We start from the raw sequence: 21,770 nt of genomic DNA on the forward strand, positions 1-21,770 counted from the left end.
TTCAAGGTTACCCTGCGCTACACAGTTCTTAACCATACCAAGGAGGGCTACGTAGCAAGACTCTGTCAAAAAGAAAACATCCCGGTCACAAAAGGCTGAAGCTTTCTCATGTAACCGCACCAGCGTTTAGCTTGAGATGCACAGCTATGAGCCCACCTTTACTCACAGGCCTGATCATCTGTCGGATTTCAGGTTTTTTAAATGCTAGGCATATACTCAACGGTAAAGTGCTTATCTAGTGAGCAGGAAGCCCTGGGTTCAATTCCCAGGAACACACACACACACACACACACACACACACACACACACACACAGAGTGTTCATTTCAGTTGTGAGCTTAGAGTGCCTAAGAAATAATTTATGGCTCAGGGGAGAAAAATACCAGCAGTGTACCAAAAAGAAACACGATGTATCAGTAGCTACCAGTGTTGCAGGTTTAACCTGTTAAATGAGTCATCAGTTACTAACCTCAAAAAAAAAAAAAAAAAAAAAAAAACCTTGTTTGGAAAGCAGCTTAAGAATCACTACGGGTTACCTGCAGCTAAATATATACACAGAGACAATGATTTGTCGCTTATGCTTTTAATCACTACATTTTTTTTCAACAGGAAGCATATACTTACTACTTTTAGTGTCTCTGTATTTTTACTAAAATTTCTTGAGAGAATAGATGAATCCTGGCGTTAGAAAATTTCTAAACAAAGATGAACTCTGGATCCATTGATAGTGAGCAGGATTTCTCAGATAACTCACCACCAAGCTCTCAAGTCAACACACTGGAAGACAGCTCTGGTTCACAGCCACTTACTCATTTCCTTAGATGATTCAGCCTGTGGCTAACGTGTCCAAGAGTGGGGTAGACCTGAGACTTGAGGGTTCCTTTCCCCGTGGTACCATCTGGTTATCTCTTAAATAAACTAAGACTTCCTAAAAGCCTTTGTATGCTTTTTGAAATTGAAGTCCGGTTATATAATTCAACTAAGAGTGGGTCAAATTCAGAATATGTTACACAGATTTTTCTAAGAGATATCTTAAATTTTTAGAGATTTTTTTTCAGCTCTTAAAAATAGTCATTTTTTTTCCTTGACACAAAGATGATTTCATTAAAAAGTGTGGTTTTCTTCTACCCTACACAAAGCTTTGAAAGTTAAATCTGAACTTTGTTTTATTTTTTCCCATGCGTTCTTTAACTATTATACATCATAAATGTTGAATTCCTTATGAATATGTTTATGAGTATACTTAATGCAAAATCTGATGGAAGCAGAAAAATGAACAGACAGAAACATGACTCTGCATGCCCGTGACTTCTGGCCAAATGCACAGCAGAGAAAGAGTACATCTGGCTGCTCTCCAAGCAAAGACAAGACAAAACCATAAAGGGTTCTGAAATCAGGTGTTCCAATGCTGCTGTTGAAAAAGAGCAACTTTGGGCCCAGAGAGATGGCTCAGTGGGCAAAATCGAAACTGGTCCAAGGAAGCTAACAAAAGGCCTTCAAACCCTGGAACCCATGTGTTGGGGAATATCATTTTAAGGTGTGTGACTTTTGTTTATGTTATATTTGTTTAACTCTGTGAAGCTGTGTTACTTTGCCTGTCTAAAACACCTGATGATCTAATAAAGAACTGAATGGCCAATAACAAGGCAGGAGAAAGGATAGGCGGAGCTGGCAGGCAGGGAGAAGATATAGAAGTAGAAATCTGGGAAGGAAGAAGGAGCCAGAGAAGGAGGAGGAGATCAGGGGCCAGTCACCCAGCTACACAGCAAGCTACAGAGTAAGAAATAATGAAAGGTATACAGAAATAGAGAAACGTAAAAGCCCAAAGGCAAAAGCTAGACAGGATAATCTAAGTTAAGAAAAGCTGGCTAGCAACAAGCCAAGCTAAGGCCAGACATTTATAATTAAGAATAAGCCTCACCGGCGGTGGTGGTACACGCCTTTAATCCCAGCACTCGGGAGGCAGAGGCAGGCGGATCTCTGTGAGTTCAAGGCCAACCTGGGCTACAGAGTGAGTTCTAGGAAAGGCGCAAAGCTACATAGAGAAATCCTGTCTTGAAAAACAAAACAAAACAAACAAACAAAAAAGAATAAGCCTTCGTGTGTAATTTATTTGGGAGCTGGGTGGTCAGCTCCCACAAAGAGCAAAAACAAACAACACTCATGTAAAAGCTGGACACAGTGGCAAGCATCTGTAATGAGAGCACTCTTACAGGAAGATGGGAGGCAGAGATAAGAGAATCTTCTGGGAGCTAAAGGGGCAGCTATCCTGGAGTATGCAGTACAGTCGCAGAAATAAGAAGGACCCTGCCTCAGTTGCTCTCTGACCTTCACACATGCAACATGACACACATGAACTCATACTCACCTTATACACACAAATACACATAAATAAATACTTTAGAAAATGGTATTGTAAACCTGATCAAAAGCCTATTGCTGGGCCCAGGAAGAGGAAACTCTATGAGCGTTTTGTGACATGGGCATATCAAACTGCCCTCTAAATGTTTATGCTTGGACACATAGATCAGTGCTGCTCCCAAACTTGGTTAGGGAAGCTTATTTGCCATGGGCAGCAGTTGGCGAGGAGACTCATAAGTGGTCAAAATGCTAGAAATCAGTGACTGTTGGGTGCATGTCCCTAAATGGGACGTTAATATCCCACACTCTCTTCAAGACTCAGAGAACATTGTAGAAGAGGATCAGAGAAGGCGAGAGCCAGAGACATGGAGAGGAGCGCCGTGAAATGCTGGCTTCTGGACACGATGTTTCCATTGCTATCTGAACTCACAGAGACTGTGGTGACTTGCCCAAGACCCACACGATCAAGACGGTTGACATTCTAGCACCAACAGGAGAGGGGCTCATGAGACTCCACCCTTAGCTGAGGAACTCTTGGCGACTGAGGGCTGCTGGGGATGGGTCATTTTTCTTGGGGGTGTGGCCACCAGTAGATTGCCCCATGCTCCACTGATGGCCCTTCATCCATGAATATGCAGGCATCACTAACTGGACTCGGTGGTTATTTAAAAGAAGAAAAGGACATGAAAGTAAGTGGAGGAAGTCTTAGGGGAGTCTGGGTGGAATGGCAGGGGAGATTTGGGTTTGATATGATCAAGATACATTGTACAAATATATGAAACTAAAGGATAAAAATTTTTAAAAAAGAGCAACTTGTCATGCAAACAAACAAGTCCCTTGATCAATGCTATAGAGAAGTAAGTGCCACTTGCTCTCACAACAGAGAGCAACTGTCTCTGTGAGTTCGAGGCCAGCCTGGTCTACGGAGCGAGGTCCAGGATAGGCTTCAAAGCTACACAGAGAAACACAATCTCGAAAGAAAAAAAAAAAAAAAAGAAAAACAAGAAACCAAACAAAACAGAGATCCATAACTGTTTGTTCTCTTGGCCCTCACCATTCTCTCCCCTCAAACCTTTCCTCCTCAGCCAGCCTCACTGGCATGTGTTTCACTGACATATAAACAGCAATGTCTGGTAATTAACACTGCCAGCTCCGTCCCTCATATACTTCAACTAAGTCCCTGCCTCTCCACAATGTCTCCAGGAGCTCACACAGACACCTATAACGTGGACTGACAGATCTGATGCACTGCAGCCATGGTTTCTTACTAGACTTGATATGTAAATCATACACATACCTGCAGTTTGTGAGAAATCTTCCATTCTAAAGGCTACTGCTTGGGAGTCAACAAGACTTAAGTCTAAGTAGAGTCTGTCACTTAAGCTGTGTTATCAGGAACAAATGGCTTAAATTTTTGTGCATTAAGTCCCTTATCTATAAAATGGGAGATAACACCCCCTCCTTTGGTCTGTCCAGAAGGTTATATTTAAAGCCCACGGCATACTGACAAGCACATAGTAATTACTCAACAGCTACTATTATTTAACTATATGCTCCATTTTCTGATCCTAGAGATGGGAATGAAATATTCCACCATTCAGAACTGAGGCCAACAAAGGGTTAAACTTCAGTTTGCAAATCTTAAACAGAAGCCTCACCAAGGGGCTGGAGAGATGGTTCAGCCACTCAGAACACTTGTTGCTCTTGCAAAAGACCTGGGTTCAATCCTTAGCACCTACATGGTGGCTCAATGTAATTGCAGTTCTAAGTCCTCAGAAATTCCCTTCTGACTTCCTTGTACACCACACACACATGTAGTACACATAAAATAACTCCAAGATATTTTTCTAAAAAAAGAGAAGCTTCATATAAAATGTAAGAAAGAGGGGCGAGTGTGCTGGTACACAACTTTAACCCCAATGTTCTATTTGGAAGGCAGAGGCAGGAGATTCTCTGTGAGTTCCAAGACAACCTGGTCTACATATCTATCTAATCCCAGGCAAGCCAGGGCTACAGAGTGAGACCCTGTCTCAACACACACATACACACGCACACACACACATACCCCATACGCACGTAAGCAGAATAATTTTTTTTTTTGAGACAGGGTTTCTTTGTGTAGCCTTGGTTGTCCTGGAACTCACTCTGTAGACCACCAGGCTGGCCTCGAACTCCCAGAAATCCACCTGTTTCTGTCTCCTGAGTGCTGAGATTAAAGGCATGCGCCACTACTGCCCAGCTAGTAGAACAGATTTTTTTTTAATTGGTAATTTTATATTAGTTAAGAGATTAAGTTAAACTGGGAGGTGGTGACGCACACCTCTAATCCCAGAACTCAGGAGGTGGAGGTAGAGGCAGGCGGTCGGGACTACAAAGTGAGTTCCAGGACAGCCAGGGATATACAGAGAAACCCTGTCTTGAAAGAGAGAGAGAGAGAGAGAGAGAGAGAGAGAGAGAGAGAGAGAGAGAGAGAGAAGACAGAGAGATTAAGTCAATCAGCGAGAGAGAGAGAGAGAGAGAGAGAGAGAGAGAGAGAGAGAGAGAGAGAGAAGACAGAGAGATTAAGTCAATCAGCATGATTAACTTTTATATTGCATTACCTGAATGATAAACATATAGAAAATTGGAGTCTAGCCGGGCGGTGGTGGCGCACGCCTTTAATCCCAGCACTCGGGAGGCAGAGGCAGGCGGATCTCTGTGAGTTCGAGGCCAGCCTGGTCTACAGCGTGAGATCCAGGAAAGGCGCAAAGCTACACAGAGAAACCCTGTCTCGAAAAAAAAAAAAAAAACGAAAAAAAAAAAAAAAAAAAAAAAAACAGAAAATTGGAGTCTAGTGTTAACTAGTAGTCACTGCTATGATTTGCTGTCTTAGTCTCAGGCTACCAACCTGTAACTTACTTTGTATGTTTTTGGGAAGATATCACAGTTTGCATGTATAATTGCTGTGGGACTAGAATTACTTAGGTGTAGCCACCACAAAAAACTCCAGGAGACCTAAACAATGCAAAAGCAAAAATAAAACAAACGGAAAGGACAAGGAATAAAGGCAACATTTTTCAAATGGTTTCTTCTAATTTTCCCTTACCTCAAAGAAACTATGACGAACTCATGTTCCTCATCTTCTACTCCACCCAAACTGCCAATTCCTACAATACTTTTAAGAAAAAATAACTTGAGAATTCAAGGTCCCTGGCATATTAAAGTGTCTCTGTGACTTCCACCCACATGTCCTCTCTAGCTACCACTCCCCAGAGTCTTCAGCTTTTGGGGATATTTCTGCTAGTAGCTTACCCCCCCCCCCCCCCCCCCGCCTTCTCTTTTACTGCAAACTAGTCTCTAACTATGTCATTTACAAAATCATCTCAGGAAAGTCCCAGTCACTCTAGTGTCATTTCTAAACGGTTCCTCCTGGGACTGGTGAGATCCCTCAGCTGGTGAACGTGCTTGCTGCCACGCCTGAAGAACTACCTGAGTTTGATTCCTGGGACCCACATGGTGGAAGGGAGGGAACAGACTTCCAAAAGTTGTTCTTTGACCTTGCATGTGCTCTGGACACATATACACAAAATACAATGTAATACAAAACTCCGAAGGAGCCACATACAATGTAGAAAAGACCACCTGCAGGTACGTTTTGATAAATTCTTATCTACAAAAACAAGCAGTGGACGACGTAGTTTGGCTCACAGGCCAGCATCTGTGGTCTTGAAAATTCATCACACCTGAATTTTCTCCTAATCCTTATAAAAGTTTAAGAATGGAATTAGAAACTGGGAGGTTGTGGCACATGCCTTTGATCCCAGCACTCCATTTTTGTGAGTTTGTGGCCAGCCTGGTGTACAATGAGTTCCAGGACAGCCAAAGCTAGAATCACCTTAAAAAAAATTTTTTTTAAATGTTCAGTATGTATGTCTCCTCTGCATGTATGTGCATGTGAGTGCAGGTGCCCACAGGGCCCAGAAGTGTGGGATTTCCTGGAGCTACAGGCAGATAAGCCATACAGTATGGCTGCTGGAAACCAAACCCAGGTCCTCTGGAAGTATATGTATGCCCCATAACCACTGGGCCACCTCTCTGGTCCAAGAAATCATCTCATCTTACAGAAGGCAGGCACTGTCCTGCATGTCAGCCACTAGCTACTTGAAACTTCTGTGCCCGGAGAATGTGGATAGTTCACATTGAGACGCGCTTTAAATGTCAAATAATACATCTAGATCATGAAGATTCTGTATAAAAAGGCTGTTAATAATTTCTTTTTCTTTTTTGTTATTTATTCATTTCATGGTGCTGGGGATTGAACCCAGGGCCTCATAAATACTAGGTAAGAATTCTTTCTCTGTTTTCATTTATACAAAAATCTTCAGGACCCAAACCGGACCCCCTTTGCACACGGTGAGTCCTGGGGATCTAACTCACAAGGCTTGGTGACAAGCACTTTTACCCACTCAGCATCCCACTGGCACTTTCATATTTTGTTGTTTTGTTTTGTTTTTCCAGCAGGCTTTGGGTAGCCCTGGCTGTCCTGGAACTGGCTCTGTAGACCAGGCTAGCCTTTAGCCCAGAGATCTGCCTGCCTCTGCCTCCTGAGTGCTGGGACTAAAGGCCCGAGTCACCATGCTGGCTTACCAGCACTTTTATGTTTCATGAAACAGTCGTGGTTGGATTGGAATTTGTAGCAGTCCTGGTTTAGACCCCCACGTGTTAGGACTGCAGTATATGAGCCACTACACGGGGCCCAGCACCTGACTTTTACAGAAGCCTAAGCTGTTTCTAGTATCATTCTACAGGGACTCAAAACGACCAGTTAGAAAATTATGGGAAACTATTCAAAGCAAGCAAGTTTTTAAACAAAATACTAAAAAATATTAAAAGCAATAATAACTGTCATCTAGTCACATTCATAGTAAGGGACAGACCACCTGAATCTAAAACCTCAGTCCAGAGATTAACATGAACCTCTCTATGCCCATTTTTTCAACTATAAAATGGGAGCCTGTCTCCCAAGGCTGTTGGGAGGCTACTCAGAATTTATATGTATTACATGCCTAGAACAATGTCAGACATGCGGCAGACATTCAGCAAATGTGATTATTAGAATGCTTCTTAATATTCCATCTCTTTAAGTCCAACTGCAACCTAGACCTATTCACAAACCTTTTCTCGATGCTGGGGATCAAACCCAGGGCCTTGCCCACGCTAGGCAAGTAAGCACCCTGCTAGGGCGTTGTATCCCCAGCTGATTATCATACTGTAATAAACTTCAAAGATCTGCATCCCGCTTCTATAACCAAAATATTTGGCTGTTTTCCTCTCACGTGCTGTGATCTTCTTCCTCAGTCTATTCAGCTATTATAGAAAACTTCTTGCTCATCAACAATGAGTTTCACACAGCCTATAAACTACAAGTTTTTCACTTTTTAAAAGTTTACTTGTGGGGGCCAGCAAAATAGCTCAGCTGGAAAAGGCCCATGGCACCAAAGCTGAGGACCCGAGTTTTATCCTTGGGTCCCACAAAGTGGAAGGAGGGAACCGACTCACACAGGTCTTCCCTGACGTACAGGCCTGGGCACTCCTGGACCCGTGAGTATATATAATACATATACTCATATACATATAATAAAATAAATGTGATTGAAAGTGCTAAGCGCTCATTTGTAAATGTCCTTCACAGAACTTACTTCCAGCTAGGTGTGATCATTTATATCCGCAACCCAGCCCTCGGGTGGCTGAAGCAGGAGGATTATTGAGGGCAAGGCCAGCCTGGGCAACACTATGTGAGACCCTCCCTGTCTGAAAAACAAAACTAAAACCACCTTACTTCCATAATTCCTCTTAACTACACTTGTTTAGTTCCCACATCCTGTTATATTAGTATAGGACAACTTTCCAGGCAAGAGAAATTCACATGTGGAATCAATTATCTTTCCTAGTTTACATGGAACAGGGTAATACTGGAGGAAACAAAATATATTAGTTGCTGTGTCAATAAAACTTTTCCTCTTGCAAAGTTCCATAATATAAAAAATAGAATTCAGAACTGTTTACAGTAATGCCACAAAAAAAAGGCCACAATTGAATGATGTTATCTGAGCCTATTCCAAACTAATTTAGGCTATCTAAAGGGAAGTGTGTTTTTTTTTTTTTTTTTTTTTTGGTTTTTCGAGACAGGGTTTCTCTGTGTAGCTTTGCGCCTTTCCTGGAACTCTCTTTGGAGACCAGGCTGGCCTTGAACTCACAGAGATCCGCCTGGCTCTGCCTCCCGAGTGCTGGGATTAAAGGCGTGCGCCACCACCGCCCGGCGGGAAGTGTGTTTTTAACAGAGAAACACATTTAAATCCAAAGATTAGACCACCATAAAAATAAACATCTTAAATAATTCACAAATTTTTCAAGAAATGAAACTGAAAACCTCTGGTTTCACATATTTACATGTAGAAAAAACGTCAATAAAGCAGGCTTTATTGGTGTACACTTGTAATCTCAACACTTGGGAGGCAGAGACAAGAGGGTCACAATAAATCTGAGGTCTATCTGAGCTACACAGTAAGAGCCTGTATCAAAAAAACAAACATACCAACGGAGAGAACCACAAAACCTCCAAGGTTAGCCTGGAATCCCAGAAGTTACATAGAAATGTGGTAAATTATATAAGGACTGTTTCTCAAAAATTTGATTCAAATTTGCTTAACAATAGTCTTTGAAAATGTTGGCTTTAGACGTGGAGTCACCATTTCCCCTAAAGGGCCACATGGTAAACATGAGTTTTCAGGTCATATACTGTACCTGTGTCACACTGTTTCGTACACAATCTTTCTCCTCCAGTGATATGGATCAAACCCAGGGCCTTGCATACATACACTAGGCAAGTACTCTACTACTGAGCTACATCCCCAGCCCATTTTCTTACAATCTTTAACACTCCTTTGAAAACATTCAAAACTATTCTTAGCACCACCTCTGTAAAAACAGGCCGCAGCTAGATTTGCCCTTGCTCCTGTCTCCCAGTCCAGCTTTTACACTGTATCTTTTTGTTATAGTACCAACTGCACTATTTTTTTCCTTCAACCGTTTGTCCAAAGTAACCTTGGTGAAGCCTTTTGAACGTCCTTCCATTCCCTTTTATGTAACATACTGTGCAATAGTGTGTCACCAATATTTATACTTACCATCAGATCTTTGTTCTCTACCCACCCACCCATGTATGTCCATGAAGACAGACATTTGTTGTTTGCACTTCACAGAAACAGTTCCAGGAATATTAGGTTCTAAATAAATCAATCTACCCTCAAACTTATACAACAAATACCACAGAGGAAGTGTGTACTCTATGTGAAATAATCCAACATGTTAAAAAAAATGCTCAAAGACAAAATTGACAAGTAATTGAAAGTCGTTCAAGTAGTCATAAGACATTTTAAATAAAGGGAGGGTTTTAAAAGTTAAAGCATTTTTTCTAGATATGTCTGAGACAGGATTACAAAATCAAAACTGATCTGGATTACATATTAAAACTGTATCAAAATTAAAAACTTTAAATACTTCTTACCATCCCACAAAGTGAGCTTGTTCTTAGTCTAATTCTCTTGAAGCATACCATTACTTTAGCTAATATAATAAACAAATTTCAATTATAATTCCTAAGTCCCTCTACAGACCAGTTCTACTTTCTTTGATCTTATCCATAAGTGTTCCCTGCCAGTTCAACTAGTTCAGCAGCTTTAAAGTTTGGCAAAGCAGTAAGTTACTTTGCTTTTTTTTTTGGCAGCTCCTTCTCATAATATTTCAATAATATAAACTTCTGGATATTATCACTTCTATAGTCCACCATTTAATTAAACAAGCAAAATGCTAGACTCTATTGACAGCTAGGCTCCAAATATTATGTTCAGTGATTAGTCTGATATGAAAAATATTTAAAATTGCTACATATTGTTTTACAAATATAATTATTACGTCTAAGAAACAAGACTTATCTGACTACAAGCTGTGTATACACACACACACACACACACACAGAGACAGACAAGAGAGAGAGAGAGAGACAGAATGAGAATGAATAACTGGAATGTGGTAAAGTATCACTATTCAGACTAAGGTGGCTCAATTTCTGTTTAAAGTATTACAAACCATTAGAAAATATTTTCTACTGTTAACACTGAGAAATTGACCCTGGACATCTCAGTAAGTCACAGTAATAAATATACTAGCGAAGTATCAAGATGAGCCTTATTGGCTGGTTAGTTAAAACAGGGTCTCATATAGACCAGGCTGACCTCAAACTTCTCCTCCTGCCTCCAATTCTCAAGTACTGGGATTACAGGTAGACACTAACAAACCCAGCCTTAATGTGTGATCTAAATCATACTATGTATCACATCAAGACAGAATAGAATCAAACTACAAAAAAACTTGACGGATTAGTATAAGGAATGCTTACAAGAATATTTAAATGATTTTAAATTATTCATCCACAATTTTATCTTTTACATGGCTATAATTCTGTCCTTATTATCAAACAAGCAACTTTGAACTCTAAAAATTTTTAAATTCAACTCTACTATTAAAGAGTAAGACAACTAAAAAAGGACTCTGCAAACCAATCAATTCCTTACAAACACAATTTTTAAATTTCAAAATGCTTGGACTGTAATTTGAAAAATGCAGGATAGACTCCTGAGGTGGAGATGGTAGCACAGGCTTGTAACCCCTACCACTTCAGGAGGATGAAACAAGGATCACAAGTTCAAAGTCCACCTGAGCAACTAAGCAAGTCCCTATCTCAAAATAAAAACCAAAGCAAAAGGGGCAAGGATCCAGCCAGCATGTGGTGGAGCCCTAGCCCTGTCTTCACAAGGGGAGGGGAGACAAATACCTTCAATTGTTCCTACACCCTCTGTTGTCACAAAACACAGCTTGATGAAATTAAAACAGGAAACACCTTAAACAGCCACTATTTAGGGGGAAAAAATTCTTTTTTATCTTTTATGAAAGTCAGGTGAGTCTCAAATTCACTTTTTACCATATATCCCTGGAGAGTAATATGGCCCAAGATACCAGCACATCCCACTTATCTACTCCAAGTAACGTAACGTGAGAAACTGCACTGTGTAATTCCTTTATTTTCTGCATGTCAGTGCTTAGCAACACTACAACCATAAAGAACAATTCCAAGGACTGCACTTGTTAGCTGGGGGAGGGGGATCACAGTCTACAGACTCATTTACTTATATTAGACAAGATTAACCTCATTCAAAACTTACTGCAAGTTTATAAATTCACACAAGTACAGAAATTGATGCAATTAGACAAAATCTTTAGGACCTTATTTTTTTTAATTCTTCCATTATAACTTTTTCTGCAGGCTCTAATTTCCTGCTTCATAATCACCAATGTTATGGTTCAATTTAACTACATCAATTATAAACCTTTTATATATACTCTTAAAGAAATGTAAGTGAAAATTACAGTTTCTTTCCAAAAGGTTTAGGGTTTTTCAAATTTCAGCTTCCCCCCTCCCACCTTTTCAGACATTTCAAATAAACTAAAAATAACCCATCTCACCTGCAACATTCAGTAATAGCAATCACTTGTATAAAATTTTAACTATGCCCCCAGTTATTTTTAAGACACACACAAAAAAATGGCTGTCTACCAATCTGTCTGTCACAAGTTAGAATACTACATTTAAGAATCAACATGAGGGTTTCAAGTTTCCTCCAGTTTAGGCATTTATACCTTTGTGCTTATTTTGTTTCAGGATGTTACTATAGCATTGATATTCGTATAACCATATTTATGTACCTTAAAATGCAATCATTTAAAACACTAAGAATTACATTTATGCTGGAGCTTTGGGAATTTTAAAAAGCAACTATGTTCTTAAATGTGAATCAGCCTCATTTCTAGAGATATTTTTATGAATGTGAAGATGAGAACTTCAGGCTTGAGTTGCATCTTGAATTCAAAAATCCCTCTGCACCAATAGGAGCCTACAACATAGCACCTTTTCTCATCTGCTTTAAGTTAGCTTTACTTACAGTTCATTTTTGTATAGCCTTCTGTTTCTCATACATCTTTGGTAAAAAGCTCCATTATACAATATGGCCAAAACATGAAGGACCAATACTGTCCAACTATACCATGATATCCGGCTTGATTTTAATTTTCAGACACCCTCATAAGCAAAACCACTCCACCTTTTCCTGTATACTGCCCTTGCAGTCTACATTTCTGAAATTCCCTAAGTTTAATTCCTTGAGGATCACTACATTAATCCTTAAGGCTACATAAGAACCAGATGCTGCTTCACAATTCTGAATCAACATTAACATTTGGTTCAATGTATTACCATAGTGGTCTCAATCTAGTAACTGGTCCTAACCAGCTCATCTTGTTAAGATCTGGGTATCACCAGTGAGCACAATGCTTACCCTTAAAGAATAAATGTACATTCATTGTCATCTGTAGGTTCTTCCTCTGCATCCTACTCCCCTTTAACCGTCCCTCCAATCTGCTTCATTCATTCAGCACATTTCCTTCCTTAAAGGAGATACTGTAGACTGAACCAACAGGATAGCTATTTGCATGAGTTAATCCTACAATCAAGCAAAACTAAATACCTTCTTTTAAATAAACCATCTTTTCCAGTGTTTTAATTCATGGAGATGTAGATCACTCATTAAAAAAAAAGTCATATATCTTCAGTTTAATCAGTTGCTGTAATGTGAAAACAGGAATGTGTATTTTTTTTTCCAGCTAGGTAAAAGGTGCATATAACTTGACTTTTTGAATGTTTTATTAGTGAACAAAGTAAATGTTTAGTAATTTTAAAGCTACTGGTCGTAAGATATTTGAAACAAGGTAACATATTCCAATTGTGCCCGAAAGTCACTTAAATATCTACAAATATTTCATCTGTGTGTGGCGTACACCATTACTGCTCCATTTTCTGGAAAGAGTCTATTTTTAAAGGTAAGAAGAGAGGGAGATAGCAAAGTCCCCAACTTTGCAGTGTAAAAGATCTGCAGCCTTGTACAGGTTACAGCTGTTTTCTGCAGCGTAAGTTAGCTACGGGCGGGCAACTTGAGTTTTACTCCTCCTCACGCACGTTAATAGCTCACACTTCAAGGGATTTCTTACACTCCCTGTTTAACACACTGATGTGCAACTGGAACATTACACTGGTATTACTCATTACTTTGCCACTGTGGGCTAAGTTAACCATACTGGTCATGGATATAAAAGGTCACATTTGAAATTGCTAAAGTAAGCACTAACAAGGAAGGGGGGAAGGCCTTAAACATAAAAGACAAACGGCAGTTTGATTAAGCAATCATTTTCAGTTTACTAGATGAAACAGACTTGCAACACAGTCTGCATGAATGCAAAATAAGCCATCTACAGCAAGTGATAAGAAACTGGGCAAAAAGGAAAAAAGCATACATGGGAAAAAAAGATTCTCTCGAAATAGAAAAATCAAACCATTATTATAAAGGATTTTACCAAGAGCTGCTATTACCCCACCCCGTTTGCTGGAAGTCACAAGAGCATCTAGCACTGTATTCGTGTCAAATATCAGATCAGAGCATCCTAACGCAAAGCCAAAAAAAAAAAAAAAAGGAAACAAAGAAAACCCCAACCCCACTAAACCGTAGAACTGTAACTCCAGAGTTCAGATTCAAAAAAGAAAGTGGCAATTGAAAGAGGTTGATGATGGTGGCGATAATCCTATGAATGGGTCTTTGATTTCTCTCTTTCCGGGGGATGGGTGGAGGACGCCCATTAGGATTTGTAGTTAGAGGTTAACCATGTGAGCCCCTCATAGAGTCCGTCCCCAGAGGTGGCACAGGAGGGCTGCACATACCAGTTCCTGTCCCGAATCCGGGTCAGGCCCAGTTTCTCCTGGATCTCATGGGGTTTCATGGCATCGGGCAGGTCCTGCTTGTTGGCGAAGATGAGGATGATGGCGTCCCTCATCTCCCGGTCATTGATAATGCGGTGCAGCTCCTGGCGGGCCTCGTCGATGCGGTCGCGGTCGGCGCAGTCCACCACGAAGATCAGACCCTGGGTCCCGGTGTAGTAATGCCGCCAGAGCGGCCGGATCTTGTCCTGGCCGCCCACATCCCACACGTTGAACTTGACGTTTTTGTAAGTCACCGTCTCCACGTTGAAACCCACCGTGGGAATGGTGGTCACCGACTGGCCCAGCTTCAACTTGTACAGGATCGTGGTCTTGCCGGCTGCGTCCAGGCCCAGCATGAGGATCCGCATTTCCTTGTTCCCGAAGATCTTGGATAGCACCTTCCCCATCGCGTCGGAGGAGCCGGGGCCGGGGGCATTCAGGTGTCCCGGGTCCCCTCTGCCTACACCACCGCCGCCGCCGCCGCCGCCGCCGCCGCCGGGATCGAAACGGAGCCGCCCCGCCGCGAGGACGCCCAGCGGCCTGCGCGAAGCTGCCTGCTTAGGGGGCAGGGGCCCGGCCTGCGCTCACTCGGGCATCGCCCGCCGCCCGGGCCCTGCGTCTGCGCCGGGAGAGCCGCCGCCCTGCTGAGGCGAGGCGAGGCGCGGCCGGCCCGGAACTGCCCTTCCCCCCCGCGGGCGCCGCCGCCGCTCGAGCGCCGCCGACAGCACCGCCGCCGCCGCCTCGGCCACGCGGCCGGTCAACGGCGGCCCCTTCCCGCCTCGGCCCTGCGAGCGCCCGGGGACTCGGCCCCGACCGACCCCGGCCACCCGACCAGGAGCGCGCGCGACTCCGCGGCCCGTCAGGTCATGGATCCTCGCGGGAACTCGGGGCTTGCTGCTGCTGCCGCCTGCAGGGACACAGAGAGAGAGAGAGGGGAGAAGGGAGTTAACCGCCGGGACGCCGAGGGTTCGCGGAGGCCGACGCGGGCCCGCCTGGCGGGATCGGCCCGTGAGGTTACCTCCAGCCGCCGCCCCAAAGCGCGGGTTCCCTCCGGCCTCCACCACCACCTCCTCCTCCACCTCCTCCTCCTCCCAGCTCTGCCGCCGCCGCCGCCGCTGCCGGAAAAGGCGCCGAGGAAACCGCCTCACTTCCCCTCCCGGACCGCGCGTGCGCAGCTCGGGCCGCCCGTTCGGGAAGAGCGCGACCTCTGGAAGGAGAGTGGCCCGCGCGCCTAACGTCACGGGCGCCACGCGCCGGCGGCGGGCGGGGGAGGGGCGGGGCGGGGGGCGGGGCGAGGGGCGCGGGGGCGGGGCTACGGCGGCTCGCAGGGCTCGCGCAGGCGCGCCTCTCTCGCGGAAGCCGCGGGCGCGGGGCTGGCCGCGCGCGCCCACCTGTCGCTCCCCGAGGGTCTCCCCGCTTTCTCTCCTCCGCCCTCCCCACCCCCCCCCACCCCCGCAGGCCGGGGGAGCAGAGCCGCCCCGGGGTGGGCTTTGTCGGCCCTCGAGACCAGCGCCCCCACCCAGGCTTGCCAGGCTTGTTCCCAGACTCCCAGCGCCTGGGTCTCCTTTTTTACCCCGTCGCCTCCCGACTTCCTCCAGTTTCCTGGAAGACACGTGGGAGGTCGGGGTGCCATAGGATCCGCCAGTCTCAAAGTAGCCCGCACTTTTTCCTAGTCGTGGGTTCGCTCCTGAGCCCTCCTTTTTGAGCGTTTAAACGCGTCCCCTTCGTAAGTCGCGTGAGAACCACCCACATTTCTTAGGAAAAGAGGATCGGGGCGGGCGAGATGGCTCTGCCGCCCAGGGTGAGCACCCGCGCGCCATCCCCAGCACCCATAGAGTGAAAGGAGAAAAGCAACTCCCTTAAGTTGACCTCTGGGCTCGACGCACAATAAGGAAACCTAGTTGGGTTTTGCTTTTGTTTTTAAATACTTTTTCATTGTGTGTGTGTGTGCGCGCGTATGTGGGCGTTAGAAAGGTCAGAGGACAACTCGCCAGAGTCGATTCCTTTCCACCATGCAGGACCTTGGTATCAAACATCAAGCTTGGCAGCCAGCACCTTTACCTGCTAAGCCATCTTGCTGGCCCAGGAAACCTTTTTGTATTAAACGGATAGCGTTAAAGGTTAAAATCATGAGCTGGGCGGCGGTGGCACATGCCTCTTATCCCACCCAGCTCTCAGGAGGCAGAGGCAGGTGGAGCTCTGTGATTTCCAGGCCAGCCTGGTCTACAGAGCGAGTTCCAGAACAGCCAAAGCTACACAAAGAAACCCTGTCTCAAAAAACCAAAAAAAAAAAAAAAAAAAGTTAAGGTTACAGTAAGATGAAACTTTAAATATCAAATAAGGGCAAAAGTAAACACAAGGTGGAAAAACAAAGTTAAAAAGTTGCTACAACAGCGTATGATAATACACTGTTTTTATTTTGTAATTTAAAAAAATTTGAAGCCACCATTGAGACATGGTGGCTCACACCTATCCCAAAACTGATGAAGCTGATGAATTTGAAGAATTGTCATAAATTCTAGGTCATCCTAGGCCTAGGCTTTGACAAGTAATATATTTAATGTTTATTTCAGGCTGGATTCCCAGGCTGGCTTCACATTCACTGTGTAGCTCAGGATGATCTTGAAATTATTCTCCAGCCTCCATCTCCCAGGATAGTGGGTAGGGGTAGGATTACAGGTGTGACCCAATGTATGGAACTAGCAATACTTGAAACCACACCAGGCGTTTTTACTTGGGTGCTGACTGAAGATTCGAACTCTGGTACTTATGCTTACAGAGCAAGAGCTTTTTATCCACTGAGCCATCTCCCCAGGCCCAATAATAAATTATTAAAGAATAATTGTAGTATAAAACAGTTAACAATGGCCAGAACATAATCACTGATAGAATTTTAAACTTTGTATATCATGCTACTTTTTAAAAATAGGTCAATTTGGGGGCTGGTTGAGATGGCTCAGTGGTTAGAGCACTTGCCACCACCCCTGACTTGAATTCAATCCTTGAAATCCACATGGTGTAAGGAGACCTTACTCCTAACATGCTGTCCTCTGAACTCCACTAGCACACAGTGGGACACACACACACACACCAAATAAAACGTTAATTTTTAAAAATTTAAGGTGGTGTATGCCCTTGACCCCAGCACTTGGGAGGCACAAGCTGATGCATATCAGAGCCAGCCTGGTCTACATAGCAAGCTCCAGGACAGCCAAGGTTACATAGTGACATCTTGTTTTTAAAAAAATAAAGGTAAGATAAGTTTTAATATAATCAAAACACTTCCAAGTAGTAACAGTTTAGTCAACTACTAAACTATACTACAGATGAAACATTTTATTTTCTTGATTCCTTCGGAGGAATAATTTTTAACTGAACTTTTTATTATCATATTAGTGGTACATAACAATCGGTCTCATTTTGACATTTTCAAATATGTACATAATATTTTTGCAACCATACTTACCCTTGGTTACCTTCTCATAATCCCGCTTTCACTGATTTCCTTTTTTCAGCTAGGCCCCCTTCTACTTTCTTGCCTTTTTTTTTTTCTTAATTTTTTGTGACAGTTTCATTAGGGTTGTTTACAGGAATGTGGACACCTCACCAGTGGCTATGACCCTTAAAACATGCCTCTCTTTCCCCTTTCAATCATTAACTGCCTATAAATTTGGAAGGGGAGGGATACATGAGCCCCTCCCTACCTCCAAGACAGGGTATTAGCAGACCCAATCTCATGTCGGTAATCATGACTGCTGGGAGTTCAAGTGTGCCATCAGCCATACCACGCCATACCGGGAAGTCTGTCCCATCCTCTCCCTCTCCTTCCCAGGATCTTAGATTCTTCCGTGATATTCTCTGGGATAGCCTTGGAGGAGGTAAAATAGATGTCCTGTTGATGGTTGGTGCTCACAGTCATTATGAGACTGCAGTCACTGCAGATAGAAGCTTCTCTGACCAAAGCGGACAGCAGCATTACACTATGGACATAAACAGTTATCTGGTAGGCAATCTGATAGGTACATCAGGTCTGTTTAACAAAGCACCAGCAGTAGCTTCCGCACTGGGGCCCATGACCTCCCGAGCCGTATCCTTTTGGCCAGGTTTACAGTATCAGGCACGAATTCCCTCCTGTGCAGCAGGCATCCGTTCCACTCAGACAGTTGGTGACTCTCAGGATTGCCACCGTGGCACCAGTGGGCTCCTCTTGCCTGCCCAGTCAGTATTGTTGCACAAGGGATTCACGGCTGAGTAAGATGTGGAGGACAATTCTCCCCCAACACCCTACAGAGCTCTCATACTTTGAGTGCTGGCCAGCAAGGAGGATGGATGCTTCCTGCCTTGTTTCAATTGAATTTCCTTATGTACCAAGATATGCAGCATTTTCAGCAACTGAGTCTTACCAGCCACCATCTTACACCATCACAGCAGGGCTTCTTGTTCTTAACTACAACATAGTCACTTGATCAGCCTTTCCCACCCCAGTCCCTCCTACTCTCCCCAGTTTCTGGTCATGACCATTCTACTCTCCATGTCTATGAATTCAACTTTTTACACTACATTTACGAGAGTGGGATGAAGTGGTACTTGTTCTTCTGTGACTGGAATATTGGAAACAATTTTTTTTCAGTAAAACTTAAAGCCAGGTGTGGTGGCTAAAACTTGTAATTCCAGTACTTGGGAGGGTGAGGCAGGAGGATCACTGCAAAGTCAAAGCCAATCTAGGCAACAGTGTCTCAAAAACAATAGAGAAAACTCAGTACGGTGGTGCATCCCTTTCATCACACACAGACACAGAGCAGGTAGGTTTATATGACTTCAAGGCCAGCTTGGTTTACAGAGTTCCGCCAGGTCTATATAGTGAGACTCTGTCTCAGGAAAAAAAAAAAATCAAACACATTTCAATTTTGAAAAGAACATTCCCATTCAGTTAAATCGTTTATGAACAAACTAGCATTTGTGTATATGTGTTTTGTTACTGTTGTTACCGATTTTTATTCTTGCAGGACTGGGGATTGAATCCTGGGCCCTGAACCGTGGTAGAACATGGTAGGCTAGCAGTCTACACTGAGCTATAGAATCTCCATAGTTGTCCAGGCTGGCCTTGAACTTATAGCAACCTTTCTACCTCCTCCTCCCAATAACATTTATGTTTATGAAACAAAATATTATATTTCTTGTGGGGCGTTTACCCACCACCCCCACAATTCCCCAGAGTTTTCTTGAGTGCGAGCAGCAGGAAATATTAGATAGAAGGATTTATTGCGGAGAATATCACGGAGATAAACAGAAAATAAAGGATAGCCTCGAGAGGGCCTGGAACCTATTCCAACGGCCCCCGACTGTCTCTGCCCCAGGGTTTTTATAGAGACACCAAGGGGTGGAGCAAAAGACCTCCTCCCCAGCACAGCCAAGTGCAGACCATCCCAGACACCTGCACTTAGGCCCGTGGTCCTAATCATCCTCTATGCGGACTTGCTAGGTAAAGCCACGAGGAACCCAAGAACGGGCTCCCACAATTTCTCTACGGGTACCGTTTTATTAATATTTTGAACAGAAACAAATTAAATATAAACTAAAGAACCAAAACAAACTAAAGAAAACTTGGAGACTAGATGCCTATAGTCCCAGCACTGGGGAGACCAAGGCAGAAGGTGGTGTTGAATTGCCATCCTCTGCCTTAGTACAAGAGGATTATGATACACCCAACTGAAGAGGCTTTTTAATGAACAAAACCAGTAAAAATTGAGACTCAACATTGTACAAGGTACTTCTGTCCTTTGGCTCTCTGGGCAGTACCATGGCAGTCAGCACGAACAGATGCCTGACGAAAGGCAGCGAGAAGAGAGTGGCTGACGCATTTCCTAAGACAGGTCGGCATGATGGGAAAGCTCCAGTCCCGTTCATTGTTAGAAACACTGGAAAATCAGTAGTCACCAGGACTCAGGGAACCAAAACTGCATCTCACGGCTGTAAAGTGAGTTTTGCTGATCTACGGAATGGCAAAGTGGCATTTAGAAAATTTCAGGTAATTACTGAAGATATTCAGGGCAAAAACCATCTGACTAGCTTCCAGGGCATGGCTCTTACCTTGGACAAAATGTGTTCCATGGTCAAAAAGAGGCAGAACATGATTGAAAGTCATGCTGATGTCAAGGCAACTGATGGTTATTTGCTTCATCTGTTTTATGCTGGTTTCACTAAAACCTGAAACAACCAGACACACAGAAGTCCTGTGTGCATCAGCAGGTCCAGCAGATCCGGGAGATGATGATGGAGCTCATGACCTGAGAAGTGCAGACAAATGACTTGAAGGAAGTGGTTAATAAATTGTTTCCACAGCGGGGCATGGTGACCCACGCCTTTAATCCCAGGAAGTGATGGCAGGAAGCAGAAAGCTATATAAGGCGTAAGAACCTGAGCCTGGTTAGGCTTTTAGGTTTTTGAGCAGCAGTTCAGCTGAGATTCATTCTGGATGAGGACTCAGAGGCTTCCAGTCTGAGCAAACAGGATCAGCTGAGGAATTCACAAGGTGAGGTAGCTGTGGCCTGTTCTGTTTCTCTGACCTTTCAGCGTTCACCACCACCCCCAGAAAATTTTTTTAAAAATAAATTGTTTCTCGACAACACTGGGAAAGACATAGAAAAGGCTTGCTCTTCCATTTATCCATTTCACAGTGTCTTTGTTAGGAAAGTAAAAGTGCTGAAGAAATCCAAGTTTGAACGGAGAGAATTCGTGGAGCTCCATGGTGAAGGTTCTGCAAAAACTGCTAGTGACAGACAAGACAGGTGTTAAAATTGAACGAGCTGGGGGCGGTGGTGGTGCACGCCTTTAATCCCAGCATTCGGAAGGCAGAGGCAGAGGCAGATGGAGCTCTGTGAGTTCGAGGCCAGCCTGGTCTACAGAGTGAGTTCCAGGATAAGGCTCCAAAGCTATACAAAGAAACTCTGTCTCAAAAAAAAACCAAAAAAAAAAAAAAAAAAAAAAAATTGAATGAGCTGACGGACATGAACCACTAGTCCAAGAATCTGTTTAAAATCCAGACTTTTAATAGGAACAAATAAAAAGTCCTATTTGTGAACAAAGAAAGAAAGAAAATCATTTTCATGTACAAGAGTTCTTTGGTAACTTTAATGGATTGTTTTGTTTTGTTTTGTTTTTTTGAGGCAGGGTCTCTTGTAACCTATCTTGACTTTGAACCCCTTATCCTCCTGATTCTACCTCCCAAGTGCTGAGATTAGAGGCATGACATTGAGTCCACCTAATTATATCCTTAAATGACTGCCTAGCTCTTCTTGGCTTACCTGGATGATTTACTCATGATTGATTATCAATTTCTCTATTCCTGTCAGAGGAAAAAAAAACTCTTCCATGAATCAAGCAGTCTGTCTTCTTCTCAACAAACTTGAAGAAGCTGAAGCATAGAAAAGGTGAGCAAGTTCTTCAGATCAATAAATGAGCCAGGCAGTGGTGGCACATGCCTTTATTCCCAGCACTCAGGAGGCAGA

The 21,770-nt window shown here is 43.5% G+C and overlaps 1 protein-coding gene and 1 pseudogene across 1 annotated transcript; one reads left to right on the forward strand and one right to left on the reverse strand.

Annotated features, from left to right (window-relative positions):
• Positions 1-11,459: 11,459 nt before the first annotated feature.
• Positions 11,460-14,953, reverse strand: Arf6 (ADP ribosylation factor 6). Its single transcript, XM_052739682.1, has one exon. The coding sequence runs from the start codon at positions 14,667-14,669 to the stop codon at positions 14,142-14,144; it is 528 nt and encodes a 175-aa protein (XP_052595642.1). The 5' UTR covers positions 14,670-14,953; the 3' UTR covers positions 11,460-14,141.
• A 2,869-nt stretch (positions 14,954-17,822) lies between these two features.
• Positions 17,823-21,197, forward strand: LOC128110584 (40S ribosomal protein S3a-like; annotated as a pseudogene).
• The last annotated feature ends 573 nt before the right edge of the window (positions 21,198-21,770 follow it).

This window comes from Peromyscus californicus, unplaced genomic scaffold (assembly GCF_007827085.1).
Source record: "Peromyscus californicus insignis strain IS unplaced genomic scaffold, ASM782708v3 Scaffold_15__1_contigs__length_86483966, whole genome shotgun sequence".
NCBI classification, from domain to species: domain Eukaryota; kingdom Metazoa; phylum Chordata; class Mammalia; order Rodentia; family Cricetidae; genus Peromyscus; species Peromyscus californicus.